General features: G+C 47.5%; 1 protein-coding gene across 9 annotated transcripts in view; it reads left to right on the forward strand.

Annotated features, from left to right (window-relative positions):
- Positions 1-24,460, forward strand: part of ncor2 (nuclear receptor corepressor 2) — a 244,980-nt gene that overhangs the window by 101,456 nt on the left and 119,064 nt on the right. For 5 of the 9 annotated variants that reach the window (XM_072587584.1, XM_072587583.1, XM_072587586.1 and 2 more), the window contains 5 exons: positions 1,655-1,748; positions 2,679-2,857; positions 14,342-14,396; positions 18,105-18,203; positions 24,321-24,442. In XM_072587584.1, the coding sequence (XP_072443685.1) occupies positions 1,655-1,748; positions 2,679-2,857; positions 14,342-14,396; positions 18,105-18,203; positions 24,321-24,442 (549 nt within the window). The remainder of the gene's footprint in view (positions 1-1,654; positions 1,749-2,678; positions 2,858-14,341; positions 14,397-18,104; positions 18,204-24,320; positions 24,443-24,460) is intronic. The other 4 variants (XM_072587589.1, XM_072587588.1, XM_072587587.1 and 1 more) reach the window with 4 other exon arrangements.

Raw genomic sequence — 24,460 nt, forward strand, 5'->3', positions numbered from 1 at the left:
GTCTCAGATCGATCTTTTTCCCCACCGTCTCCCTGGGTCCAGCCCCCCCCGCCCCCCCCACCACGCACACCCACACGCACACAACTTTACTAGTTTAGATCCTACTGAGCAGCTATGGGAAATCTCCCTACCAGTATATTAGTCCCCTTCCAATTTAGGTGCAATCCGTCCTTCTTGTACAGATCACATCTACCCCAAAAGACATTCCAATGATCCAAAAATGAGAATCCTTCTCCCATACACCAGCTCCTCAGCCATGCATTCATCTGCTCTATCCTCCTATTCCTGCCCTCACTAGCTCGCAGCACTGGGAGTAATCCAGATATTACTACTCTCGAGGACCTCCTTTTTTAACTTGCTGCCTAACTCTGTAATCTCCATTCAGAATCTCAACCTTTTCCCTTCCTATGTCATTGGTTCCAACGTGTACAATGACCTCCTGCTGGCCCCTCTCCCCTTGAGAACATCCTGCACTCTCTCTGAGACATCCTTGATCCGGGCACCAGGGAAGCAACGCACCATTCTGATTTGTCACTGCTGGCCACAGAAACGTCTGCCTGTACCTCGAGCTAGAGAGTCTCCTAATACAGTCAGTTGCTTGGAACCTGACATACCTCTCATCACATTTGAGCCAGTGTCAATACTAGAAACTTGGCTGTTCGTGCTACGTATCCCTGAGACTCCATCACCCCCTATATTTTCCAAAACAACATATATGTTTGAAATGGGGATAGCCACAGAAGACTTCTGCACTAGGTGCCTACCTCTCTGGAGTTAACCCATCTACGTGACTGTATCTGAGACTTTCCCCCCTTCCTATAACTGCCATCCATCACATCCCCTTGCTCTTGTAAATCCCTCATTGCCTCTAACTGTCTCTCCAACTGATCCATTCGATCTGATAGGATTCACAACCAACGGCTTTTATTGCAGATATAATCTTCAGGAAACTTGTTTGAATTTTCATTCATTTTTCACAACACAATCTCACAATGTACACTTGAGATGCAGCGTGTTGTTGATTGCAGTCATTGAAGAAACGTAATGTAGTTATTATTCAGAGATTTCTTCATCTCCGTAGATCTGATTGGGAATTTGAGAAATGGAATGCTGTCATAACATCGAATATCATTTCCTAATTCCAAGTCACTGTTCGTTTTAAACAGGCCCAGTAGGTATCTGCTAAGCTGCATAGAACAAAATATTTTCTCCATCTGAACCAAACATCCTAAGAAATACGAGTTGTACACTGAAGTAGATTGATTTCTGACAGATCGAATTATACTGTAGTAAGTTAGTAACAAGTTGAGAGCAGTTATTCAGCATTGAGCTCTGTATACTCCAAACTAATCAAACCTTTGCCATGACTTTTTACTCTTTACTGTTGTAGTGTATGTTATGGATCTTGCTGCATTCAGTTAATTGGAACAGTTTGATAATTGGGGATGGTTTTTCACACACCCAAGAGTTCAGCAAACTTCAATGCAACAAAGTGTCATTGTTGTTTGACAGATGTTGCTTTTACCTTGAGCATAGTGCACCCCACATATAGCTGTGAGAAAGTCACCATTCACAGAATGTTGATAGTCCTGAGCTATTGTTCTTCAGATGGAGCTGACTGTGAGATTTACTTGTTCTTGATATACTTTATCAGCAGGGTAGGACAGCGAGGCTGCACACTGTCAGCAACTGTGGCTCGGAGCGAGCATGAAATCTCTGAAATTATTGATGGACTTTCAGAACAAGAGGTGAGTTTTCTCTTTACAAACTGTCACACTGCGTTCTCTTCGGGATTTACCACAGTTTTGTCTCTTGCCCCAGGACAATGTGGGTTTGGAGCTGGGGGCTCACTACAGTCGAGTGCATGTAGGATGAGTCAGCAAGGAACAGTCTACTCCTCCCTGTGAACAGACACCATCCCTCACAGGGACACAGTGCAGGTCACAGCCCGAGGGCTAGTGCCATTGAGCAGTCTTTGAATCTTTCTCCCTCAGATGACCTCGGGTGAAAACTCACTGGGAGTTAGAAACAATTTGTTCCTCCTTGTCTTTGCACTTGTCACTTACGAGAGTTTATGAAGACTGGAAATTCTGAGGGGAAAACAGGGGGATGTACTGAAATAATTACTGAATCAATTAGTGTGTTTCATGAATTTGGAGAATTTGGGGGAATTTTTTTCTTGAGGTGTCTGTGGCCTCATTGAACTTTTTTTAATATTGAATATTCATTCAGAAAATAAAGAAAACTTTGCTGATGTTCCTCCCTAAACTGACAGTTCTGAGAGACTAATAACCCTGTCAGAATTTTACTAAAGCTGGAAAGTTTTGATGCTTGAACCTTGACATCCCTCAGGAAAAGCTCCCCATACCCCTCAGTGTTCCCAATCCCGCCACAGTTTGTTCATCTGCTAAAATAATCAGAATGCAGCGAATTCCTCTCAATGAGTACAGTTCTCTTTGAAGAGGAATAAATCACCTTGGAGGGGAATATGGAGGCAGGCTGCCTGCTTCAGGGGGTGCAGGTATTTTACAAGCAACAAACACTGAGCACTGGATATGGGCTGCACTCAGTCATGTTCAGAGTGATGAGACTGTACAACCAGCAAGTTGCTCACTGCATGCCAGGCAGCTCCTGGAAGAAAGGTGTTACCAATGAAGTTTGCATTCATTTCCCTGTAGAACACAGAGAAGCAGATGCGACAATTAGCTGTCGTTCCACCAATGCTGTTCGATGCAGACCAACAACGTGTTAAATTTATCAACATGAATGGGTTAATGGAAGATCCCATGAAGGTGTACAAGGAACAGCAGCTTCTAAACCATTGGGGAGACCATGAAAAAGAGATCTTCAGAGAAAAGTAAGGGTCATTTGAAGGTGTTTGTTTATATTGACTGGCTGGAGTCCCTCTACTCCTCGCCAGGGGCACAGAGGGGCTCTTGTCAAATATTAAAATAAATTTTCTTACACTCTCGTTGCATAAGACACTTACTGTAAGTGGTGTGTGTCTGGGAATTTTTACTGACTGGCACATTGGTTGCCTTATTATAGCAAGGAAATTATTAAACTGGAAATGGTTCGGAAAAGATTTACCAAGATGTTGTCAGGAATGGAGGGTTTGAGGTATAAAAATAGACTGGAAAGGCTGTAATGTTTTTTCACTGGAGCATAGGAAGTTGAGGGTTAACCTTCCTGAGGTTTATAAAATCATGAAGGGCATAGGTAAGGTGTATGACAACGGTTTTTTATAGAATCATAGAGGGCGGAACGGTGGCACAGTGGTTAGCACTGCTGCCTCGCAGCGCCGGAGACCCGGGTTCAATTCCCGCCTCAGGCGACCGACTGTGTGGAGTTTGCACGTTCTCCCCGTGTCTGCGTGGGTTTCCTCCGGGTGCTCCGGTTTCCTCCCACAGTCCAAAGATGTGCAGGTCAGGTGAATTGGCCATGCTAAATTGCCCGTAGTGTTAGGTAAGGGGTAGATGTAGATGTAGATGTAGGGGTATGGGTGGGTTACGCTTCGGCGGGGCGGTGTGGACTTGTTGGGCCGGAGGGCCTGTTTCCACACTGTAAGTAATCTAATCTTCTTATCCAATAGAATCCCTATAGTCTGAAAGCAGGCCGTTCGGCCGATTGAGTCCAGATTGACCCTCCAAAGCACATCCCATCCAGACTCACCCCCCCTACCCTATTTATGTAACCCTGCATTTCCCATGGCCAATCCACCTCACTTGTGCATCTTTGGACTGTCGGAGGAAACTGAAGCACCTGGAAGAAACCCACACAGACATGGATAGAATATGCAAGCTCCACACAGACAGTCACTTTAAGGTGGAATTGAACCTGGATCCCTGGCGCTGTGAGGCAGCAGTGCTAACCACTGAACCACCATGCCACTCAAAGGATGGGTGAGTTCAAAACTAAGGCATGAATTTTTAAGGTAAGAAGAGAAAAATTTAAAAAGAACATGAGGGGCAAGAGAGTGATTCATGTATGGAATGAACTGCCAAAGGAAATGGTGGATGCAGGTACAGTTGCAATGTTTGAAAGTCATTTGGCTAAGTATGTAGACAATAGAGAATAGTTGCAGGAGTAGGCCATTCTGCCCTTCGAGCCTGCACCACCATTCAATATGATCATGGCTGATCATCCTTAATCAGTATCCTGTTCCTGTCTTATCTCCATAACCCTTGATTCCACTATCTTTGAGAGCTCTATCCAACTCTTTCTTAAATGAATCCAGAGACTGGGCCTCCACTGCCCTCTGGGGCAGAGCATTCCACACAGCCACCACTCTCTGGGTGAAGAAGTTTCTCCTCATCTCTGTCCTAAATGGTCTACCCCGTATTTTTAAGTTGTGTCCTCTGGGTTCGGCTCTCACCCATCGGCAGAAACATGTTTCCTGCCTCCAGAGTGTCCAATCCTTTAATAATCTTACATGTCTCGATCAGATCCCCTCTCAGTATTCTAAACTCAAGGGTACACAAGCCCAGTCGCTCCAGTCTTTCAGTGTAAGGTAATCCCACCATTCCAGGAATTGACCTCATGAACCTATGCTGCACTCCCTCAATAGCCAGAATGTCTTTCCTGAAATTTGGAGACCAGAACTGCACACAATACTCCAGGTGTGGTCTCACCAGGGCCCTATACTCAATCCCTCTTGTTATGAAGGCCAGCATGCTATTAGCCTTCTTCACTACCTGCTGTACCTGCATGCTTACCTTCATTGACTGCTGTACAAGAACACCCAGATCTCTCTGTACTACCCCTTTACCTAAATTGATTCCATTTAGGTAGTAATCTGCCTTCCTGTTCTTGCCACCAAAGTGGATAACCATACATTTATCCACATTAAACTGCATCTGCCATGCATCTGACCACTCACCTAACTTGTCCAGGTCACCCTGTAAACTCCTAACATCCTCATCACATTTCACCCTGCCACCCAGCTTAGTATCAACAGCAAATTTGCTAATGTTATTTCTAATACCATCTTCTATACCATTAACATATATTATAAAAAGCTGCGGTCCCAGTATTGATCCCTGCGGTACCCCACTGGTCACTGCCTGCCATTCTGAAATGGATCCGTTTATCACTACTCTTTGTTTCCTATCAGCCAACCAACTTTCAATCCAAGTTAGTACTTTGCCCCCAATACCATGCACCCTAATTTTACTCACTAACCTCTTGTGTGGGACTTTATCAAAAGCTTTCTGAAAGTCCAGGTACACTACATCTACTGGATCTCTCTCGTCCATCTTCAGAGTTACATCCTCAAAAAATTTCAGAAGATTAGTCAAGCATGATTTCCCCTTCATAAATCCATGCTGACTCTGACCTATATTGTTACTACTATCCAGATGTGTCGTAATTTCATCCTTTATAATAGACTCCAGCATCTTTCCCACCACTGAGGTCAGACTAACTGGTCTATGATTTCCTGTTTTCTCTCTCCCACCTTTCTTAAAAAGTGGTACAACATTAGCCACCCTCCAATCCGCAGGAACTGATCCCGAATCTATTGAACTCTGGAAAATAATCACCAACGCATCCACAATTTCTCAAGCCACCTCCTTCAGTACCCTGGGATGTAGACCATCAGGCCCCGGGGACTTGCCAACCTTCAGACCTAACAGTCTCTCAAACACCAATTCCTGGCAAATATAAATTCCCTTCAGTTCAGGTCCTTCAGCCACTGTTACCTCAGGGAGATTGCTCTATTGTCTATTGTCTAAGTATGTGAATAGGAGAGATTTGGAGAGAGATGGCTAAGCTTGGGCAGGTGGGACGAGTTTAGTTTGGGAGCGTGATGAGTATGGACTGGTAGGACTAAAGGGTCTGTTTTCATGCTGTGTGATTCTCTGACTTTATCAAGCTGATGATGTAAAGGAACAAAGTATTGGAAGTTAGTCCTTAGCGTAGGCTCGGCTGATTGTTCACTGAAGCATAGGAATAGGCCATATGGCCCCATGAGCCTTCTCCATCATTCAGTATGATCATGGCTGATCATCGTGCATAATAACCTGATCCCACCCTCACTCCCCCATATCCCTTGATCCTTTTAGCCATGAGCTATATCTACTTCCTACTTGAATACACACAATATTTTAGCCTTGACCATTTTCTGTGGCAGAGAATTCCACAGGCTCACCACTCTCTGGGTGAAGAAATTTCTCCTCATCTCAGTCCTAAAAGGTTTACCCTTATCCTTAAAACATGACCCTTGGCTGTGGACTCCCCTACCATTGGGAACATTCTTCCTGCATCAACCTGTTCAGTCCTGTTAGAATTTTATAGGTTTCTATGAGGCCTCAGCTATTTCCTCTCTCACTTCGCTCATTAACCTGGGATAGTTCCCATCTGGACCTGGGCACTTGTCCATCTTAATGCCTTTTAGAATGGTTTGCGATTTTTGAGAAGATTTTGTAGCTCAGGTTGTGGATCAGATTGTAAGTTTGCTCGCTGTGCTGGTGGGTTTGTTCTCAGACATTTCGTCACTGTGCTGGGTAACATCATCAGTGAGCCTCTGGTGAAACGCTGGGGTTCTGTCCCACTTTCTATTTATGTGCCTTGGTCTGTTGTGGGTGATATCATTTCCAGTTCTTTTTCTCAGAGGTTGATAAATGGGATCCAAATCCATGTGCTTATTGATGGAGTTCCGGTTTGAATGCCAGGCCTTCAGGAATTCCTGTGCGTATCTTTGTTTAGCCTGTCCCAGGATGGATAAATCGTCCCAGTTGAACTAGTGTCCCTCTTCATCTGTGTGTATGGATACCAGTGATAGTTGGTCATGTCTTTTGGTGGCTTGTTGGTGGTCATGTATCCTGTTGGCTAGTTTCCTGCTGGTCTGTCCAATGTAATGTTTGTTGCAGCTCCTGCAGGGTATTTTGTATATGACGCTAGTTCTGCTGGTTTTTGGTACATGGTCCTTTAAATTCATCAGTAGCTATTTCAGTGTGGTGGTAGGTTTGTGGGCTACCATGATGCCTAGGGGCTACCATGATGTATTTAATGAATAGCAGGGTGGCTCAAGTCTCTGAGAGGGTTGTGTCGTCTTGTTTAAGTCTGTTGTGTAGGAATTGGTGGACTGCACTTATCAGGTACCCGTTGTTCCTGAATATGTTGTACAGGTGTTTTTCCTCAGCTTCTCTTCGTTTGTGGGTGCTGCAGTGTGTTGTGGCTCATTTAAATAATGTCCCAATGCACCTCCATTTGTGGGTGTTAGGATGATTGCTCCTGTAGTTGAGTATCTGGTAAGTGTGTGTGGCTTTCCTGTAGATGTTGGTCTGCAGCTCTCTATTGGCTTTTCGTTCTACTGTGACGTCTACGAAAGGGAGTCTACTGTTGTTCTCTTCCTCTTTGGTAAACTTTATACTAGTCAGGATGTTGTTAATGTGTTTGTGTGTTTCTTCTAATTTGGTGCGTTTTGTGATGACGAAGGTGTCATCCACATAGCAGACCCAAAGCTTGGGCTGAATCGTGGGAAAGGCTGTTTGTCCTAACCTCTGCATAACTGCTTCTGCTAAGAGTCCTGATATTGTTGATCCCACGGGTGTCCCATTGATTTGTTTGTAGATCTTGTCGTTGAAGGTGAAGTGGATTGTTAAGCACAGGCTTACTAGATTGAGGATGCTGTCCTTGCTGATGGAGTTGGTGCTGTCAGGTGTTTGTGTCTTTGGTTCGTCTAGCAGTGGGCCCAGTGTTTCTTTGGCCAGGGTGATGTTTGTTGATGTGAATAGCGCCATCATGGTTTCCTTCAATGTATCCATGCACACAGACGAAGTTCAACTGGGACAACACATCCATCCTAAAACAGGCTAAACAGAGACATGCACGGGAATTCCTGGAGACCTGTCATTCAAACCAGAACTCCATCAATAAGCACATTGATTTGGATCCCATTTATCAACCTCTGAGAAAAAGAACTGGAAATGATATCACCCACAACAGACCAAGGCACATAAATAGAAAGTGGGACAGAACACCAGCATTTCACCAGAGGCTCACTGATGATGTTACTGAGCATGGTGACGAAACGTCTGAGAACAAACCCACCAGCTCAGCGAGCAAACTTACAACCTGGCATTTAGAATACCCAACACTTCCTCCTTACGCCGATTTGACATCAAGTAATCAAACATCTATCCCTAGCTCAACATCCGTCATGGCTCTCTCCACAGTGAATGCTGATGTAAAATACTCACTAAGAATCTCACCCATTTTCTCTGACTACCCTCCTTTGTCCTTGAGTGGGCCACCACTTTCTCGAGTTACCCTCATGCACCTTATCTACGAATAAAAGGCTTTGGGATTTTCCTTAAGCCTGTTTGCTAAAGATATTTCATGACCCCTTTCAGTCCTCTTAATTCCTCGTTTCAGATTGGTCCTACTTTCCCAATATTCTTCCAAAGCTTCGTCTGTTTTCAGTCTTTTTCCTCTTAGCTAGTCTCACAATTTCACCTGTCATCTGTGGTTCCCTAATCTTGCCATTTCTATCCTTCATTTTCAAGGGGACATATCTGTTCTGCACTCTAATCAGCCCCTTTTTAAAAGCCTCCCACATATAAATGTGGATTTACCTTCAAATAGCTGCTTCCTCCAATTTAGCCCTCTTCCGTTAGGACCACTCTTGTCTTTGTCCATAAGTATCTAAAACTTACAGAATTGTGATCACTAGACCCAACGTAATCCCCTGGTGAAACTTCACCCACCTGGCCGGGCTCATTCCCCAATACCAGGTCCAGTAAGGCCCCTTCCCGCGTTGCATTTAGTTCCCTTGCGTAAATCATTAGCGTGTATTATGAATTGCTGGGATCCCTGCAGTACCCCATTAGTCACTGCCTGCTATTCAGATAAAGAGTTTCTTTCTCTGTTTCCTGTCGGCCAATCAGTTATCTGTCCATCTCAGTGCACTATCCCTAATCCCATGTGGTTTAAGTTGACACATTAATCTCTAGCATGGGGCTTTGTCGAAAGTTTTCTGAAAGTCCAAATAAACCACATCCACTGACTTCCTCTCATCAAAACCTGTTCGTTACATCCTCTGAGAATTTGGTAGATTTGTCAAGCATGATTTCCCTTTTGTAAATCTAATCTGACCCTGTCTGATCCTGTCACTGTTTTCCAAGTGCTAAGCTATTAAATCTTTTATAATGGACTTCCACATTTTCCCCACTCCATTCTATAGTTCCCTGCCTTTTCTCTCTCTCTCTCTCCTTTTTCGAACAGTGGGATTACATTAGCTCCATTCCAATCTATGGGAACTCTTCCAAATCTAAAAGAACCTTGGAAGGTGACTGCCAATGCACCTGTCATTTCTAGGGCAACCTCCTTAAGAAAACAGAACAGTACAGCACAGGTACAGGCCCTTCAGCCCACTAAGACTGTGCCAGCACATGATGTCTTCCTAAACTAAAAACCTTTTGCCTCTATGCGGCCGATGTCCCTCTATACGGTCGGTGTCCCTCTATACAGCCGGTGCCCCTCTATGCAGCCTACGTCCCTCTATACGGTCGGTGCCCCTCTATGCAACCTGTGTCCCTCTATGTAGTCGGTGTCCCACGATGCGGCCAGTGTCCCTCTGTGCAGCCTGTCTCCCTCTATGCAGCCAGTGTCCCTGTATGCGGCCTGTCTCCCTCTATGCAGTCAGTGTCCCTCTATGCAGTCGGTCTCCCTGTATGCAACCTGTGTACCTCTATAATGCCTGTGTCCCTGTATGCGGCCGGTGTCCCTCTATAATGTCAGTGTCCCTCTGTGCGGCCTGTGTCCCTCTATAATGCCAGTGTCCCTCTGTGCGGCCTGTGTCCCTCTATAATGCCAGTGTCCCTCTGTGCGGCCTGTGTCCCTCTATAATGCCAGTGTCCCTCTGTGCGGCCGGTGTCCCTCTATGCAGTCGGTATCCCTCTATGCGGCTGGTTTCCCTCTATGTGGCCGGTGTACCTCTATGCAGTCGGTCTCCCTCTATGCGACCTGTGTCCCTCTATATGGCCGGTGTCCTTCTGTGCCTGTGTCCCTCTATGCGGCCTGTGTCCCTCTATAATGCCAGTGTCCCTCTGTGCGGCCGGTGTCCCTCTATGCAGTCGGTATCCCTCTATGCGGCTGGTTTCCCTCTATGCAGACGGTGTCCCTCTATGCAGACTGTGTACCTCTATGCGGCCTGCATCACTCTATGCGGCCTGTGTCCCTGTATGTGGCCTGTGTCCCTGTATGCGGCCTGCGTCACTCTATGCGGCCTGCGTCACTCTATGCGGCCTGCGTCACTCTATGCGGCCTGTGTCCCTATATGCGGCCGGTGTCCCTCTATGCAGCCTGTGTACCTCTATATCCCTCTATGCGACCGGTGTCCCTAATTGCGGCCGGTGTCCCTCTATGCAGCCTGTGTCCTTCTATGCAGCCGGTGTCCCTCTATGCAGCCTGTGTACCTCTATGTCCCTCGATGCGGCCGGTGTCCCTCTATGCAGCCTGTGTACCTCTATGTCCCTCGATGCGGCCGGTGTCCCTCTATGCAGCCTGTGTACCTCTATGTCCCTCGATGCGGCCGGTGTCCCTCTATGCAGCCTGTGTACCTCTATATCCCTCTATGCGACCGGTGTCCCTAATTGCGGCCGGTGTCCCTCTATGCAGCCTGTGTCCTTCTATGCAGCCGGTGTCCCTCTATGCAGCCTGTGTACCTCTATGTCCCTCGATGCGGCCGGTGTCCCTCTATGCAGCCTGTGTACCTCTATGTCCCTCGATGCGGCCGGTGTCCCTCTATGCAGCCTGTGTACCTCTATGTCCCTCGATGCGGCCGGTGTCCCTCTATGCAACCTGTATACCTCTATGTCCCTCGATGCGGCCGGTGTCCCTCTATGCTGTCGCTATCCCTCTACTCCCTGCCTATTCATATATCTATCAAGATGCCTCTTGAACACTGCTATTGTATCCACCTCCACCACCTCCTCTGGCAATGTATTCCAGGCACTTACCGCCCTCTGTAAAAAATAAACCTGCCTCCCCACATTTACTTTAAACTTTCCCTCTCTTACCTTAAACCTATGGCATTTGACAAGGTGCATCCAAGTGGTTCTTTTCGAATTTGGTTCATTGTAGTTAAGAGAAGACTCAACACCAGCAATTTGCTTAAACATGAGCATTTATTGAGTAATAATAAAAGATGGAAAAGAAAGGAACATTTATTAAGTCAGTAAAAATGATGAAAAAGAAAGTAAAAAAAACAAGCCTCCTGCCCATTTGGGGACCCCTCGATCAATATGTGGTTTGGAGGCTTGAGTCATTCCTAGCACCATTTGTGTTCCCAGTCCAGGGTGAGGGCCAACAACTTGGAATGAAACTCACTGTCACTCTCATACAGTGTAACGGGAAGCAAGTACAGAAAAACAACTACAGGAAAATAAGTTGACGGTGCTGTCTTTGCTATGTATGTGAATGCTCTCAGGACTCACTCGCGGTCACGCAGCTGTCAAATGTCATCAGTAATTTTAATCGTTTATCCCATCCTTTACAGTCTTTGAGTAATTGATTTCTCTACCCTTAGACTCCAACCATCCAATGTATCTATGCCTCTTATAATTTTGTAAACTTCTATCAAGTTGCTCCTCAGCCTTTGACATGTAAGCAAAAACAAACCAAGTTTTTTTCCAGTCTTTCCTCATAACTAGGAGCAAATTACTGCAGATGTTGGAATTTGTGCTGCAAACAGCAAATCCTGTAAATCACAGCAAGTCAGGCAACATCTGTGGAAAGAGAGAGCAAGCTCATGTTTTCAGTCTAGATGACTCTTCATCAGAACTGACATGCTAATACTCTCCAAAATAGGCAACATTCTGGTAAACCTTTACTGTACCCTCTCCAAAGTCTTCACTTCCTTCTGCTCGTATGGTGACCAGTCCTGTACAGCAGTTTCCAAATGTGGCCCAACTAAAACTCTGAATAGCTGCAACATGACTTGCCACCTTTTATACTCTTTGCCCCGGCTGTTGAAGGTAAGCATTCTATATCCCTTCCTGACCACTTTATCCACGTGTGCTGCCACTTTCAGGGAATTGTGGTCCTGAAGTGTTCTATTCTCATGGAGAGGAATAGAACCAGACGGTATGGGAAATTATTTAATTGAGGGAGGGGGAAATACAATGCTATCAAGTATGAACTGGGGTGCCTAGATTGGGAACAGACGTTCTCGGGGAAATGCCCAACAGAAATGTGGAGGTTGTTTAGGAAGCGTTTGCTGATAGTGCTGGATAGGTTTGTCCCACTGAGGCAGGTATGGTGAAGGAACTTTGGGTGACAAGGGATGTGGAACAGAGAGTATGGTACTGGAAAAGCACAGCAGGTCAGACAACATCTGAGGAGGAAGAGAACTGACGTTTCAGGCAAAAGCCCTTTATCAGGATTCCTGATGAAGGGTTTTTGCCCGAAACGTCAATTCCCCTGCTCCTCGGATGCTGCCTAACCTGCTGTGCTTTTCCAGCACCACATACCCAACTCTAATCTCCAAGTTCTGCAGTCCTCACTTTCGCTTAAGGGATGTGGAACATTTAGTCAAGAGAAAGAAGGAAGCTTACTTAAGGTTGAGGCAGGGATCAGACAGGGCTTTAGAGTGTTACACGGTAGCCAGGAAGGAACTGAAGAATGGATTTAGGAGAGCTAGAAGGGGGCATGAAAAACCTTTAGCGGGTAGGATTAAGGAAAACCCTAAGGTGTTCTACACTTATGTGAGGAACAAGAGGATGGCCAGAGTGAGGGGAGGGCCAGTTAGGGATAATGGAGGGAACTTGCGTTTGAAGTCGGAGGAAGTAGGGGAAGTCCTTAATGAATACTTTGCTTCATTATTCACAAAGAGAGACCTTGACATTTCTGAGGACAGCGTGAAACAGACTGATATGATAGAATAGATTTGAGAGGTGTTAGGAAGGAGAATATGATGAAAATCTTGAAAATCAAGAGGATAGATAAATCCCCTGGGCCAGACAGGATATACCCTAGGTTTCTACAGGAAGTGAGGGAAGAGATTGCTGCACCTTTGGCAATGATCTGTGTGTCCTCACTGTTCACTGGAGTAGGACCAGACGATTGGAGGGTGGCAAATGTTCAAGAAAGAGAATAGGGATAACCCTGGGAATTACAGACCAGTCAGGCTTAAGTCTGTGGTGTGCAAGGTATTGGAGAGGATTTGGAGAGACAGGATTTCTAATTACTTGGAAAACTACAGTTTGATTAGAGATAGTCAGCATGGCTTTGTGAGAGGTCACTTGACAGAGATGTACAAGATGATGAGAGGCACAGATAAAGTGGATAGCTAGAGACTTTTTCCCAGGGTGGAAATGGCTATCATGAGGGGACATAATTTTAAGGTAACTGGAAGAAGGTTCAGGGGAGATGTCAGAGGTAGGTTCTTTACACAGAGAGTGGTGGGTGTGTGGAATGCACTGCCAGCAGTGGTAGTAGAGTCAGAGACATTAGGGACATTTCAGCCACTCTTATAGGCACATGGAAGATAGTACAATAAAGTGTATGCAGGTTAGTCTGATTTAGAGTAGGATAGAAGACTGGCACCATATCGAGGGCCGAAGGGCCTGGACTGTGCTGTACTGTTCCATATTCTATATAAACTTAGATCCCTCTGCATGTTGCTGCTACTAAGGGTTCTGCCATTTATTCAATACTTCCCTCGTGCATTAGACCTTCCAAAATGCATCATTTCACATTTGCCCAGATTAAACTCCATCTGCCATTTCTCTGCCCAAGTCTCCAACCTGTCGATATCCTGCCATATCCTCTGGCAATCCTCCTTACTATACACCGCTGGGCGCAGTGTGTGAGGTTACAGTGTCACTGGGCGCAGTGTGTGAGGTTACAGCGTCACTGGGCGCAGTGTGTGAGGTTACAGTGTCACTGGGCGCAGTGTGTGAGGTTACAGCGTCACTGGGCACAGTGTGTGAGGTTAATGCTGTTTTGCAGGATGGGTTAACGGGAGAGGGGTGAAAACTGGGAGAGGTTGCTGTGGAGTGTCATCCAGCTGAGATTGGTCATTGCTGGATGTTATACAGAGGCCTCCAGTGTAAAGGTGGCTCTGCATCCAGCACTGCAACCTGGAATATTCCAGAACCTTATTTCACAAGGAAGAAGGATAGCTATAGAGTCTTAACACCCAGAGACTGGTTAGTCACTAATTTCATGATCTGAACCTAGTTATAGTAATGATGGTTCAGAGCAGTTGAGAGTGTTATTAAAGTGACAATGAGAAGGGATGATAGATTGACTGACGCTGTTAAGATATCCCAGAAGGCATTCCTAAAAGGGAACATGGCCAGCTACGAACATGACACCAATTCCTTTCAATTCCCAGGTTCATTCAGCATCCAAAGAATTTTGGACACCTGACAACATTTCTGGAGAGGAAGGCAAGTGCCGTTTGTTGCTTTTCTTGTGAGCAGGATTGGGGTGTGTCAAACAAAGCTCCTGGCTTCATGGGCTGCAGAATTGGCAATGAATTTAGTGAGGTTAGAGTGTAACTGTGAACAGATGTCGCTGGGCGCAGTGTGTGAGGTTACAGTGTCGCTGGGTGCAGTGTGTGAGGTTACACTGTCGCTGGGCGCAGTGTGTGAGGTTACAGCTTCACTGGGCGCAGTGTGTGAGGTTACAGCGTCGCTGGGTGCAGTGTGTGAGGTTACACTGTCACTGGGCACAGTGTGTGAGGTTACAGCTTCACTGGGCGCAGTGTGTGAGGTTACAGCGTCGCTGGGCACTGTGTGAGGTTACAGCGTCACTGGGCGCAATGTGTGAGTTTACAGCGCCGCTGGGTGCAGTGTGTGAGTTTACAGTGTCGCTGGGTGCAGTGTGAGGTTACAGCGTTGCTGGGCACAGTCTGTAAGGTTACAGAGTCGCTGGACAGATTGTGTGAGGTTACAGTGTCACTGGGTGCAGTGTGTGAGGTTGCAGCATCGCTGGGCGCAGTGTGTGAGGTTACAGTGTTGCTCTGCGTAGTGTGTGAGCTTACAGTGTCGCTGGGCGCAGTGTGGGAGGTTACAGTGTTGCTCTGCGTAGTGTGTGAGGTTACAGCATCACTGGGCGCAATCTTTGAAGTTACAGTGTCGCTGGGCACAGTGAGTGAGGTTACAGTGTCGCTGGGCACAGTGTGTGAGGTTACAGTGTCACTGGGTGCAGTGTGTGAGGTTACAGCGTTGCTGGGTGCAGTGTATGAACATACAGCGTCATTGGGCGCAATGTGCGAACTTACAGCGTCACTGGCGCAGTGTGTGAGGTTACAGTGTCACTGGGCGCAGTGTGTGAGGTTGCAGCATCGCCCTGTGTAGTGTGTAAACTTACAGCTTCACTGGGCACAGTGTGTGAGGTTACAGTGTCACTGGGTGCAGTGTGTGAGGTTACAGCGTCGCTGGGTGCAGTGTATGAACATACAGCGTCATTGGGCGCAATGTGTGAATTTACAGTGTCACTGGGCGCAATGTGCGAACTTACAGCGTCACTGGCGCAGTGTGTGAGGTTACAGTGTCACTGGGCGCAGTGTGTGAGGTTGCAGCATCGCCCTGTGTAGTGTGTAAACTTACAGCTTCACTGGGCGCGGGGTGTGAGGTTACAGCGTCGCTGGGCACAGTGTGAGAGGTTACACAGTCTCTGGGCGCAGTGTGTGAGGTTACAGCGTCGCTGGGCGCAGTATGAGAGGTTACACTGTCACAGGGCGCAGTATGTGAGGTTACAGCGTCGCTGGGCGCAGTGTCTGAGTTTACAGCGTCACTGGGTGCAGTGTGTGAGTTTACAGCGTCGCTGGGCACAGTGTGTGAGGTTACAGTGTTGCTCTGTGTAGTGTGTGAGGTTACAGTGTCGCTGGGCGCAGTGTGGGAGGTTACAGTGTTGCTCTGCGTAGTGTGTGAGGTTACAGCATCACTGGGCGCAATCTTTGAAGTTAAAGTGTCGCTGGGCACAGTGAGTGAGGTTACAGCGTCACTGGGCACAGTGAGTGAGGTTACAGTGTCGCTGGGTGCAGTGTGTGAGGTTACAGCGTCGCTGGGTGCAGTGTGTGAGGTTACAGCGTCATTGGGCGCAATGTGTGAATTTACAGCGTCATTGGGCACATGTGTGAGGTTACAGTGTCGCTGGGCGCAGTGTGTGAGGTTACAGCATCGCTGGGTGCAGTGTGTGAGGTTACAGTGTCGCTGGGCGCAGTGTGTGAGGTTGCAGCATCGCCCTGTGTAGTGTGTAAATTTACAGCTTCACTGGGCGCGGGGTGTGACGTTACAGCGTCACTGTGCGCAGTGTGTGAGGTTGCAGCATCGCTCTGTGTAGTGTGTAAACTTACAGCTTCACTGGGTGCGCGGTGTGACATTACAGCATCGCTGGGCACAGTGTGTGAGGTTACAGCCTCGCTGGGCACAGTGTGAGAGGTTACACAGTCTCTGGGCGCAGTGTGTGAGGTTACAGCGTCGCTGGGCGCAATATGAGAGGTTACAGCGTCGCTGGGCGCAGTATGTGAGGTTACAGTGTCGCTGGGCGCAGTGTCTGAGTTTACAGCGTCGCTGGGCACAGTGTGTGAGGTTACACTGTCACTGGGTGCAGTGTGTGAGTTTACAGCGTCGCTGGGCACAGTGTGTGAGGTTACAGCGTCGCTGGGCGCAGTGTCTGAGTTTACAGCGTCGCTGGGCACAGTGTGTGAGGTTACACTGTCACTGGGTGCAGTGTGTGAGTTTACAGCGTCGCTGGGTGCAGTGTGTGAGGTTACAGCGTCGCTGGGTGCAGTGTGTGAGTTTACAGCGTCGCTGGCGCAGTGTGTGAGTTTACAGCATCGCTGGGTGCAGTGTGTGAGTTTACAGCGTCGCTGGGCACAGTGTGTGAGGTTACACTGTCACTGGGTGCAGTGTATGAGTTTACAGCGTCGCTGGGTGCAGTGTGTGAGTTTACAGCGTCGCTGGGCACAGTGTGTGAGGTTACACTGTCACTGGGTGCAGTGTGTGAGTTTACAGCGTCGCTGGGTGCCGTGAGTGAGTTTACAGCGTCGCTGGGCACAGTGTGTGAGGTTACACTGTCACTGGGTGCAGTGTGTGAGTTTACAGCGTCGCTGGGTGCAGTGTGTGAGTTTACAGCGTCGCTGGGCACAGTGTGTGAGGTTACACTGTCACTGGGTGCAGTGTGTGAGTTTACAGCGTCGCTGGGCGCAGTGTGAGAGGTTACAGCGTCGCTGGGCACAGTGTGTGAGGTTACAGCATCACTGGATGCAGTGTGTGAGGTTACAGCGTCGCTGGGCACAGTGTGTGAGGTTACAGCATCACTGGGCGCAGTGTGTGAGGTTACAGCGTCGCTGGGCACAGTGTGTGAGGTTACAGCGTCGCTGGGCACAGTGTGTGAGTTTACAGCGTCGCTGGGTGCAGTGTGTGAGTTTACAGCGTCGCTGGGTGCAGTGTGTGAGGTTACAGCGTCGCTGGGTCCAGTGTGTGAGGTTACAGCGTCGCTGGGTGCAGTGTGTGAGGTTACAGCGTCGCTGGGTGCAGTGTGTGAGGTTACAGCATCGCTGGGCACTGAGAGGTTACAGCATCGCTGGACAGATTGTGTGAGTTTACAGTGTCACTGGGCGCAGTGTTTGAAATTACAGTGTCGCTGGGCACAGTGAGGTTACAGCATCGCTGGACGCAATGTGCAAGGTTACAGTGTCACTGGGCGCAGTGTGTAATGTTAATGTCGCTGAGCGCAGTGTGTGAGGTTACAGCTTCACTGGGCGCAGTGTGTGAGGTTACACTGTCACTGGGCGCAGTGTGTGAGGTTACACTGTCACTGGGCGCAGTGTGTGAGGTTACACTGTCACTGGGCGCAGTGTGTAATGTTAGTGTCGCTGAGCGCAGTGTGTGAGATTACAGCTTCACTGGGCGCAGTGTGTGAGGATACACTGTCACTGGGCGCAATGTGCAAGGTTACAGGTATGCTCGGTGCTGTGATGTATAATTTTTGTATTTTGTCAATATATTTCACATGAAATATGTTTATTTTGTTGCAGAAGGTTTCTGATTGTGTCCTTTACTATTACAGGTATGCTCGGTGCTGTGATGTATAATTTTTGTATTTTGTCAATATATTTCACATGAAATATGTTTATTTTGTTGCAGAAGGTTTCTGATTGTGTCCTTTACTATTACTTATCGAAAAAGAGTGAGAACTATAAAGCCCTATTGAGACGGAACTATCGTCGCAGAGGAAGGGGCCAGGTGAGAAACTGAACCTCGAGTCACTCCTGGAATGTCTGTGGAATCCATACCTTTTGTGGTGTTCTGCACAAGAGGGTGATCATGCGTTTATTTGATTAATCAAGACAATAGCATCTTTTTGTTATTTTTATTTTGATCTCTGGATTGAGGGAGGACAGTATCCCTCAAAGTGTTGCAGCGCTGCCATCTTGTGGCTTTCTGGTGTATTTCCCATGTGACCAGCTTATCTCCAGAAGTTTCTCTCCGGTACTCTGAGTATTGGAGTCATCGAGTCATAGAGATGTACAGCATGGAAACAGACCCTTTGGTCCAATTTGTCCATGCTGACCAGATATGCCAACCCAATCTAGTCCCACCTGCCAGCACTCTGCCCATGTCTCTCCAAACCTTTCCTATTCATATACCCATCAGATGCCTCTTAAATATTGCAATTTTACCAGCCTCCACCACACCCTCTGGCAGCTCATTCCATACACGTACCACCCTCTGAGTGGTAAATTTGCCCTTAGGTCTCTTTTATATCTTTCCCCTCTCACCCTAAACCTATGCCCTCTAGTTCTGGATTCCCCCACCCCAGGGAAAAGATTTTGTCTATTTATCCTATCCATGCCCCTCATGATTTTATAAACCTCTATAAGGTCACCCCTCAGCTTTCGACGCTCCAGGGAAAACAGCCCCAGCCTATTTAGCCCCTCCCTCACACCTATTGTAGTGAAGAGTTGTTAGTCCTATATGCTTGGCAACGAAACTACAATTTATTTATATTGTGCCTTAAACATAATGAAGCATCAAAAATTGCCAACAAGGTGCACAGCACTGTCTCACAAAGTGTGACTCTAAACTACATTTGTACCTTTCTGTAGGTACAAATACAGGGTAAGGGTCCCTTCAAGTTCCAGTAATTACTTTGCTGAGTTCATAGTCCAGCGTTTTGCAACAACTCGTGTTAACGTAATTTTAATAGTTATTAATTAAGTTGAGCTAATGTAACATACAAGGGAGCTAACCTGCTTCTTGCCTCAGTCTTGCTCTCTGTGATACTATAAAATTTCCAGAGTTTGTGAGAACTTGCACAAGTACTAAAACCTTTGGTTTTCATTACATCCAACCAAACAGGTGGGATATCAACTTAACGTTGCATCAAAAAGATTCCTTCTCTAGCATTACAGTATTCCCTTATTTCTGGGGGGGACCTCATTGTCAGTGAGGGACAAGGGGAAAGTCGGCGACGTCAGGGGGGGGTGGTGGGTTGTCAGTGAATGTGAGCGGGGGGATTGTCAGGGCAGGGGGGCGCTGTTTGTGAGGAAGGAGGGGAGGGCCAGTGAGTATAAGGAGGGTTGTCAGTGAGGGACAAGGGGAGGGTTGATGAGAGAGGGATGCGGTGGAGGAGGTTGTGATTAGAGGGGGATTGTGAGGGATAAGTGGAGGGTCAGTGAGGGATTGGGGGGAGGGTCAGTGAGGAACGGGGGGGAAGGGTCAGCGAGGGACAGTGGAGGGTCAGCAAGGGATTAGGGGAGGGTCAGCGAGGGACGGGTGAGCGTCAGCGAGGGATAGGGGGTTAGTCAGCGAGGGATGGGGGACGGTCAGTGAAAGGGGGGGTGGAGGGTGTCAGTGCGTTTTTCCCACTGTCTGGAATATCTGGGAAGACTTGATGTGGATGTTTCTGCTCCTAGCAGAGTTGTCTCTGAAATTCCTCAAAGGGATTAAGTCAGTAGTTTGTGTTGTCAGGCCATTCACAACCATCAGGAATGTATAAGGTTCCCCCACCCCGAGGTCTGCCCTCTCCTCTCCTCTCCTCCCCCTGGGTCTGCCCTGCACTCCCCGCTGGATCTGCCCTCCCCTCGTCCCTGGATCTGCCCTCCCCTCGTCCCCGGGTCTGCCCTCCCCTCATCCCCGGGTCTGCCCTCCCCTCGTCCCCGGGTCTGCCCTCCCCTCGTCCCCGGGTCTGCCCTCCCCTCATCCCCGGGTCTGCCCTCCCCTCGTCCCCGGGTCTGCCCTCCCCTCGTCCCCGGGTCTGCCCTCCCCTCGTCCCCGGGTCTGCCCTCCCCTCGTCCCCGGGTCTGCCCTCCCCTCGTCCCCGGATCTGCCCTCCCCTCGTCCCCGGGTCTGCCCTCCCCTCGTCCCCGGGTCTGCCCTCCCCTCGTCCCCGGGTGTGCCCTCCCCTCGTCCCCGGGTGTGCCCTCCCCTCGTCCCCGGGTCTGCCCTCCCCTCGTCCCCGGGTCTGCCCTCCCCTCGTCCCCGGGTCTGCCCTCCCCTCGTCCCCGGGTCTGCCCTCCCCTCGTCCCCGGGTCTGCCCTCCCCTCGTCCCCGGGTCTGCCCTCCCCTCGTCCCTGGGTCTGCCCTCCCCTCACGCTGCTGGCTGTTCTTTCTCAGGTGTTTTTCATGCATTTGTGTTCTTACTGTCCTTTGGATGTCATTGATCAGTAGTAGACTTGCCAACTTTAAGGGCATTTAAATGGTCATTGGGTAAACATATGGATGATAATGGAATAGTGTGGGATAGATGGGCTTCAGATTGGTTCCACAGGTCAGCACAACATTGATGGCCGAAGGGCCTCTAGTGCGCTGTAATGTTCTCTGTTCTACTGCTGCATTATCGGCCAGTCAAAGAGGTTTGATCTGTTTCTTTCAGAGTTTTAAAGCTAAGAATTACACCACACTCTCTCCATTTTTCAATGAAGTTTGACAGAGATCTGCTCTTATTTAAAACTTTTATTATTTTTCTATCTGTGAGCACATTTTGCACCCAATGGTAGCTTTGCTGTTTTAGGTATTGTCCTTTTAATGAGTTTTAATGTGTATTCTTTCTGTAAGTAATCCCCTACATTGAATAAATGTGACTGTCTGTTTTAACCTGTACTTAACCATTATTGTGATGTTCCAAGATTTGAAATTGACTTGATAAGATTGACTCTGAGGATTGTATAAAATAGTTTGTGGTGAAGATTGTAGATTAACAATGTAATTCTCAGTTATTGATTAGTTGGTCGTTAGTGATGGGAAATTGGCCAAGATGATGGGCATTTACTACTATGCATTGGCTAAGATTCCTGATGGGGACATCACTTTGGCCTCTCACTGAATGACTGCCTGCAGTATCTGTTCATTGTTGAGAAATTTCAACACACCACCGTCCTGATATAGTTCTTAACAACGCTATAAGTGACATCCTGTCCGACCCTGCTGAACTTTCCCTCCTTGTCCTTTTCCATCATCTCTAGCCTTTGACACGGTTGGCCACACCATCCACTTCCTACATGTCTGCACTGTAAACAGTTGGGAGTGGAAGCTCTTTGTCCATCTGTGAACTGATCACAGCCAGAGAATAATTTGCAAAGGCTTCTGCCCCTGCTGCTGAACTATTAGACCTGGAGTCCCCCCATCATCCAAGAAGGCTCAGAGTGAGTGAATGCTATGGTGGCAAGTGAAATACCTGGAGATGCAGCCTGGTCCAATCCACGATCTGGTTGCATTGTGTCTTTGTAGCAGTATTACAGTGAAAGTTACTGATGCAACATTGAAGAGCAGTAGTGACTTACAGGTGAATTGAAGATGTGAACTGAGGAATCTTAGAAGCTGCACAGTATCAGATGTAAATGTCTGTTCATGTAAAATATGTGTGGCTGGTGCCTCTGGAGCATGCCCTGAGATGGTTCCCACATGGAGATCATTCAGAAAAATTGAGGAGCTGAATTGACCAGAAGTTTCCTAGTTGATGTCTCCTGATGTCTAGCTTGTTTTTGGTGAGATTGTTAAGGTGTGTATTAATGAGGTGAATTGTGTATAAACAACGTGTTTAATAATCAGTAATGACCATCAGTTGACATCTTGCTGCTGGGAGGAGAAAGTGAGGACTGGAGATGCTGGAGATCAGAGTTGAGAGTATGGAAAGACACAGCAGGTCAGACAGCTTCTCAGATGCTGCCCATCTTGCTGCTGCTGCTGCTGCCTCATGAATTCCCTCACCATGGTGCTTGGGAAAAGAGACAGAGCGAGACAATCTGGACAGGAACCTCATAACACTCTTCACCTGATTCTGCCTCATGTCCCACCAGAGACCACCTTGTTCAGACCCTGGGCGATTCCACCCACTGTGTTTGGTTCATGCTTTAAAGTCCCTTCCATAGCTCATCTCTTCGCCTGGTAACAGTCTGAGCTGCTGCTGTTTGCAGCCACTTGCTGAGGAACCTCCTGGAGTTGCCACTGTGTCTCTACCCTCTCCTCACTCCTGGCCCAGCTCACTCAGTGCACAAAGCCCTGCTGGTCTCACTGACCTTACTCTCTGTTGAGTTCCACATCTTTGTCCAACTTGTAAATATCTCCATCACCTATTCCAGTTTTTCACTGTCACTCCACCTTTCCCAAAAATATAATGGTCTCATCATCACCTCTAAACAGTTCCTCCAGTCACCACTTTACACAAGGTCCTTCAATCATTATCATCACTTTCAGGGCGTGCTCATTGCCAGGATCCTGACTAGGAATTTCTCCTTGTCTGTCTGAACAGAATTGTTAGGAAAAGGACCATCATTAAATACTCCACCCATTCCAGCCAGCTTCCTACCTGGGGAAGCTGTGAGTGAACTTGGATCCTTTCAGTCTGGGAGGCGCAAGTTACTGCAGATGCAGGAATTTGTACTGAAAACAAAAAATGCTGGAGATCACAACGGGTCAGCATCCATGGAGAGAGAGCAAGCTAACGTTTCAAGTCTAGATGATTCTTCATCAAAGCTGATGTGAAGTGTGGAGAGGGCAGCATTTATGCAATTGTGGGGTTGAGAGTGTGGTGCTAGAAAAGCACAGCAAGTCAAGCAGCATCCGAGGAGCAGGAAAATTGACGTTTCGAGCCGAAGCCCTTCTTCAGGAAGCGTGTGTGCGGGAAGAGTGGCGGGGATGTGCTGAGGGAGAAAGTGTTGATACTGCTGATAGGATTGGGAAAAGAGACGTGGGGCTTCTGATATGTGTCTCTTCTCCCCCCATCCCAATGCTCTCTCCCTCTTCTCCCCACCACAGTCTTTCCCTCCTCCCTCCCCACGCGCTCTCCTTCCTCCCTCCCCACACTGTCTCCCTCCTCCCTCTCTGATTGGGGTTCCTTTGGGAGTAAGAGGGAGTAGGTTGTGCTGGGAGGAGGGGGATGATTACAATGTTTGCCTGCTGGTGTTCCTTGCAGTGAAGAACATTCATGTTGAAACACTCCATCAGCCATATGTCTTCGAGAATTGTGTATCTTTCAGTTAACACTGCTTTTCGAAGGTTTGGGACTTTACAAAACAGAATGTTTATTTGAGGAGCTGCTGTTTTTTCTAATGAGTGTTTTACATGAAGAAAATTTAATTTGGAAAGTACAGAAAATTCAAAAATGTGACGGGAGCAATGAGAAAAGCCCAGACACTCCAAGTTTCTGATCAGACAAACCACAAACTCTATATAGTTGCAAGCTCTGTATTATGGCAAACATAAAGATTTGGAGAAATTTGGCAGGTTCTAGCAGCATCTATGGAGGGGGGGCCTTTTGAGTTCAATAGCCTTCTTCAGAATTGGATTGTTGTGATTTGGATATAATGCGAAACGTCGTCAATATAAACAATTATTTGCAATCAGAAGTCACTGGATTTATGTAATCTTAGTTTCATGGTATTCAAATCTGTTCATCTCCCTGGAATCAAAACCTGTCCATTTCAAAATTCCCAGGTCTCATTTCAAAATGAACATTCCCTGGGAATATGGCCTTTTGGGACTCCCAGGCATTCTGTGATTAGATGAGATCCTGATGCTCCTGAAAACAGAGTGATCCAGTGGGTTCTCACAGCCTGGCCAGTGATTTAGTCAGCGCTGACCACACATGATCCCTCAATCAGATCGAGATTTTCCAGTTTTATTCTGTTCATGAAAATGGCCATTTAGTAAATACAGAGCTGAATTGTGGTCCTGAGGTGAAATCATAATCATCTGGTGAGAACCTTGAGGGCTTTTGGCTCAATCAGTAACTGGGATGAGCCTGCTCCCAGGTTTGGCCTTTGTCTCTGCCTTCGCCTCACTCTGAGACATTAACATGTTCAGTTTGTGGAAAATCCCTAAATATCCATGTTTGACATTTCAACAACATCTTATTTCTAGCAGCAACAAATGAGCAGAAACATTCAGGAACACAGAGCAGATAAAGACAAAGAGCTTGAGAAAGAGCAGAGAGAAGATCACAGAGAAAAGGACACTGAGGCCAGCAAAGAGGAACTAATGAGGTGAGTGGACAGGTTTCA

This window comes from Chiloscyllium punctatum, chromosome 17, assembly GCF_047496795.1.
Source record: "Chiloscyllium punctatum isolate Juve2018m chromosome 17, sChiPun1.3, whole genome shotgun sequence".
NCBI classification, from domain to species: Eukaryota; Metazoa; Chordata; class Chondrichthyes; order Orectolobiformes; family Hemiscylliidae; genus Chiloscyllium; species Chiloscyllium punctatum.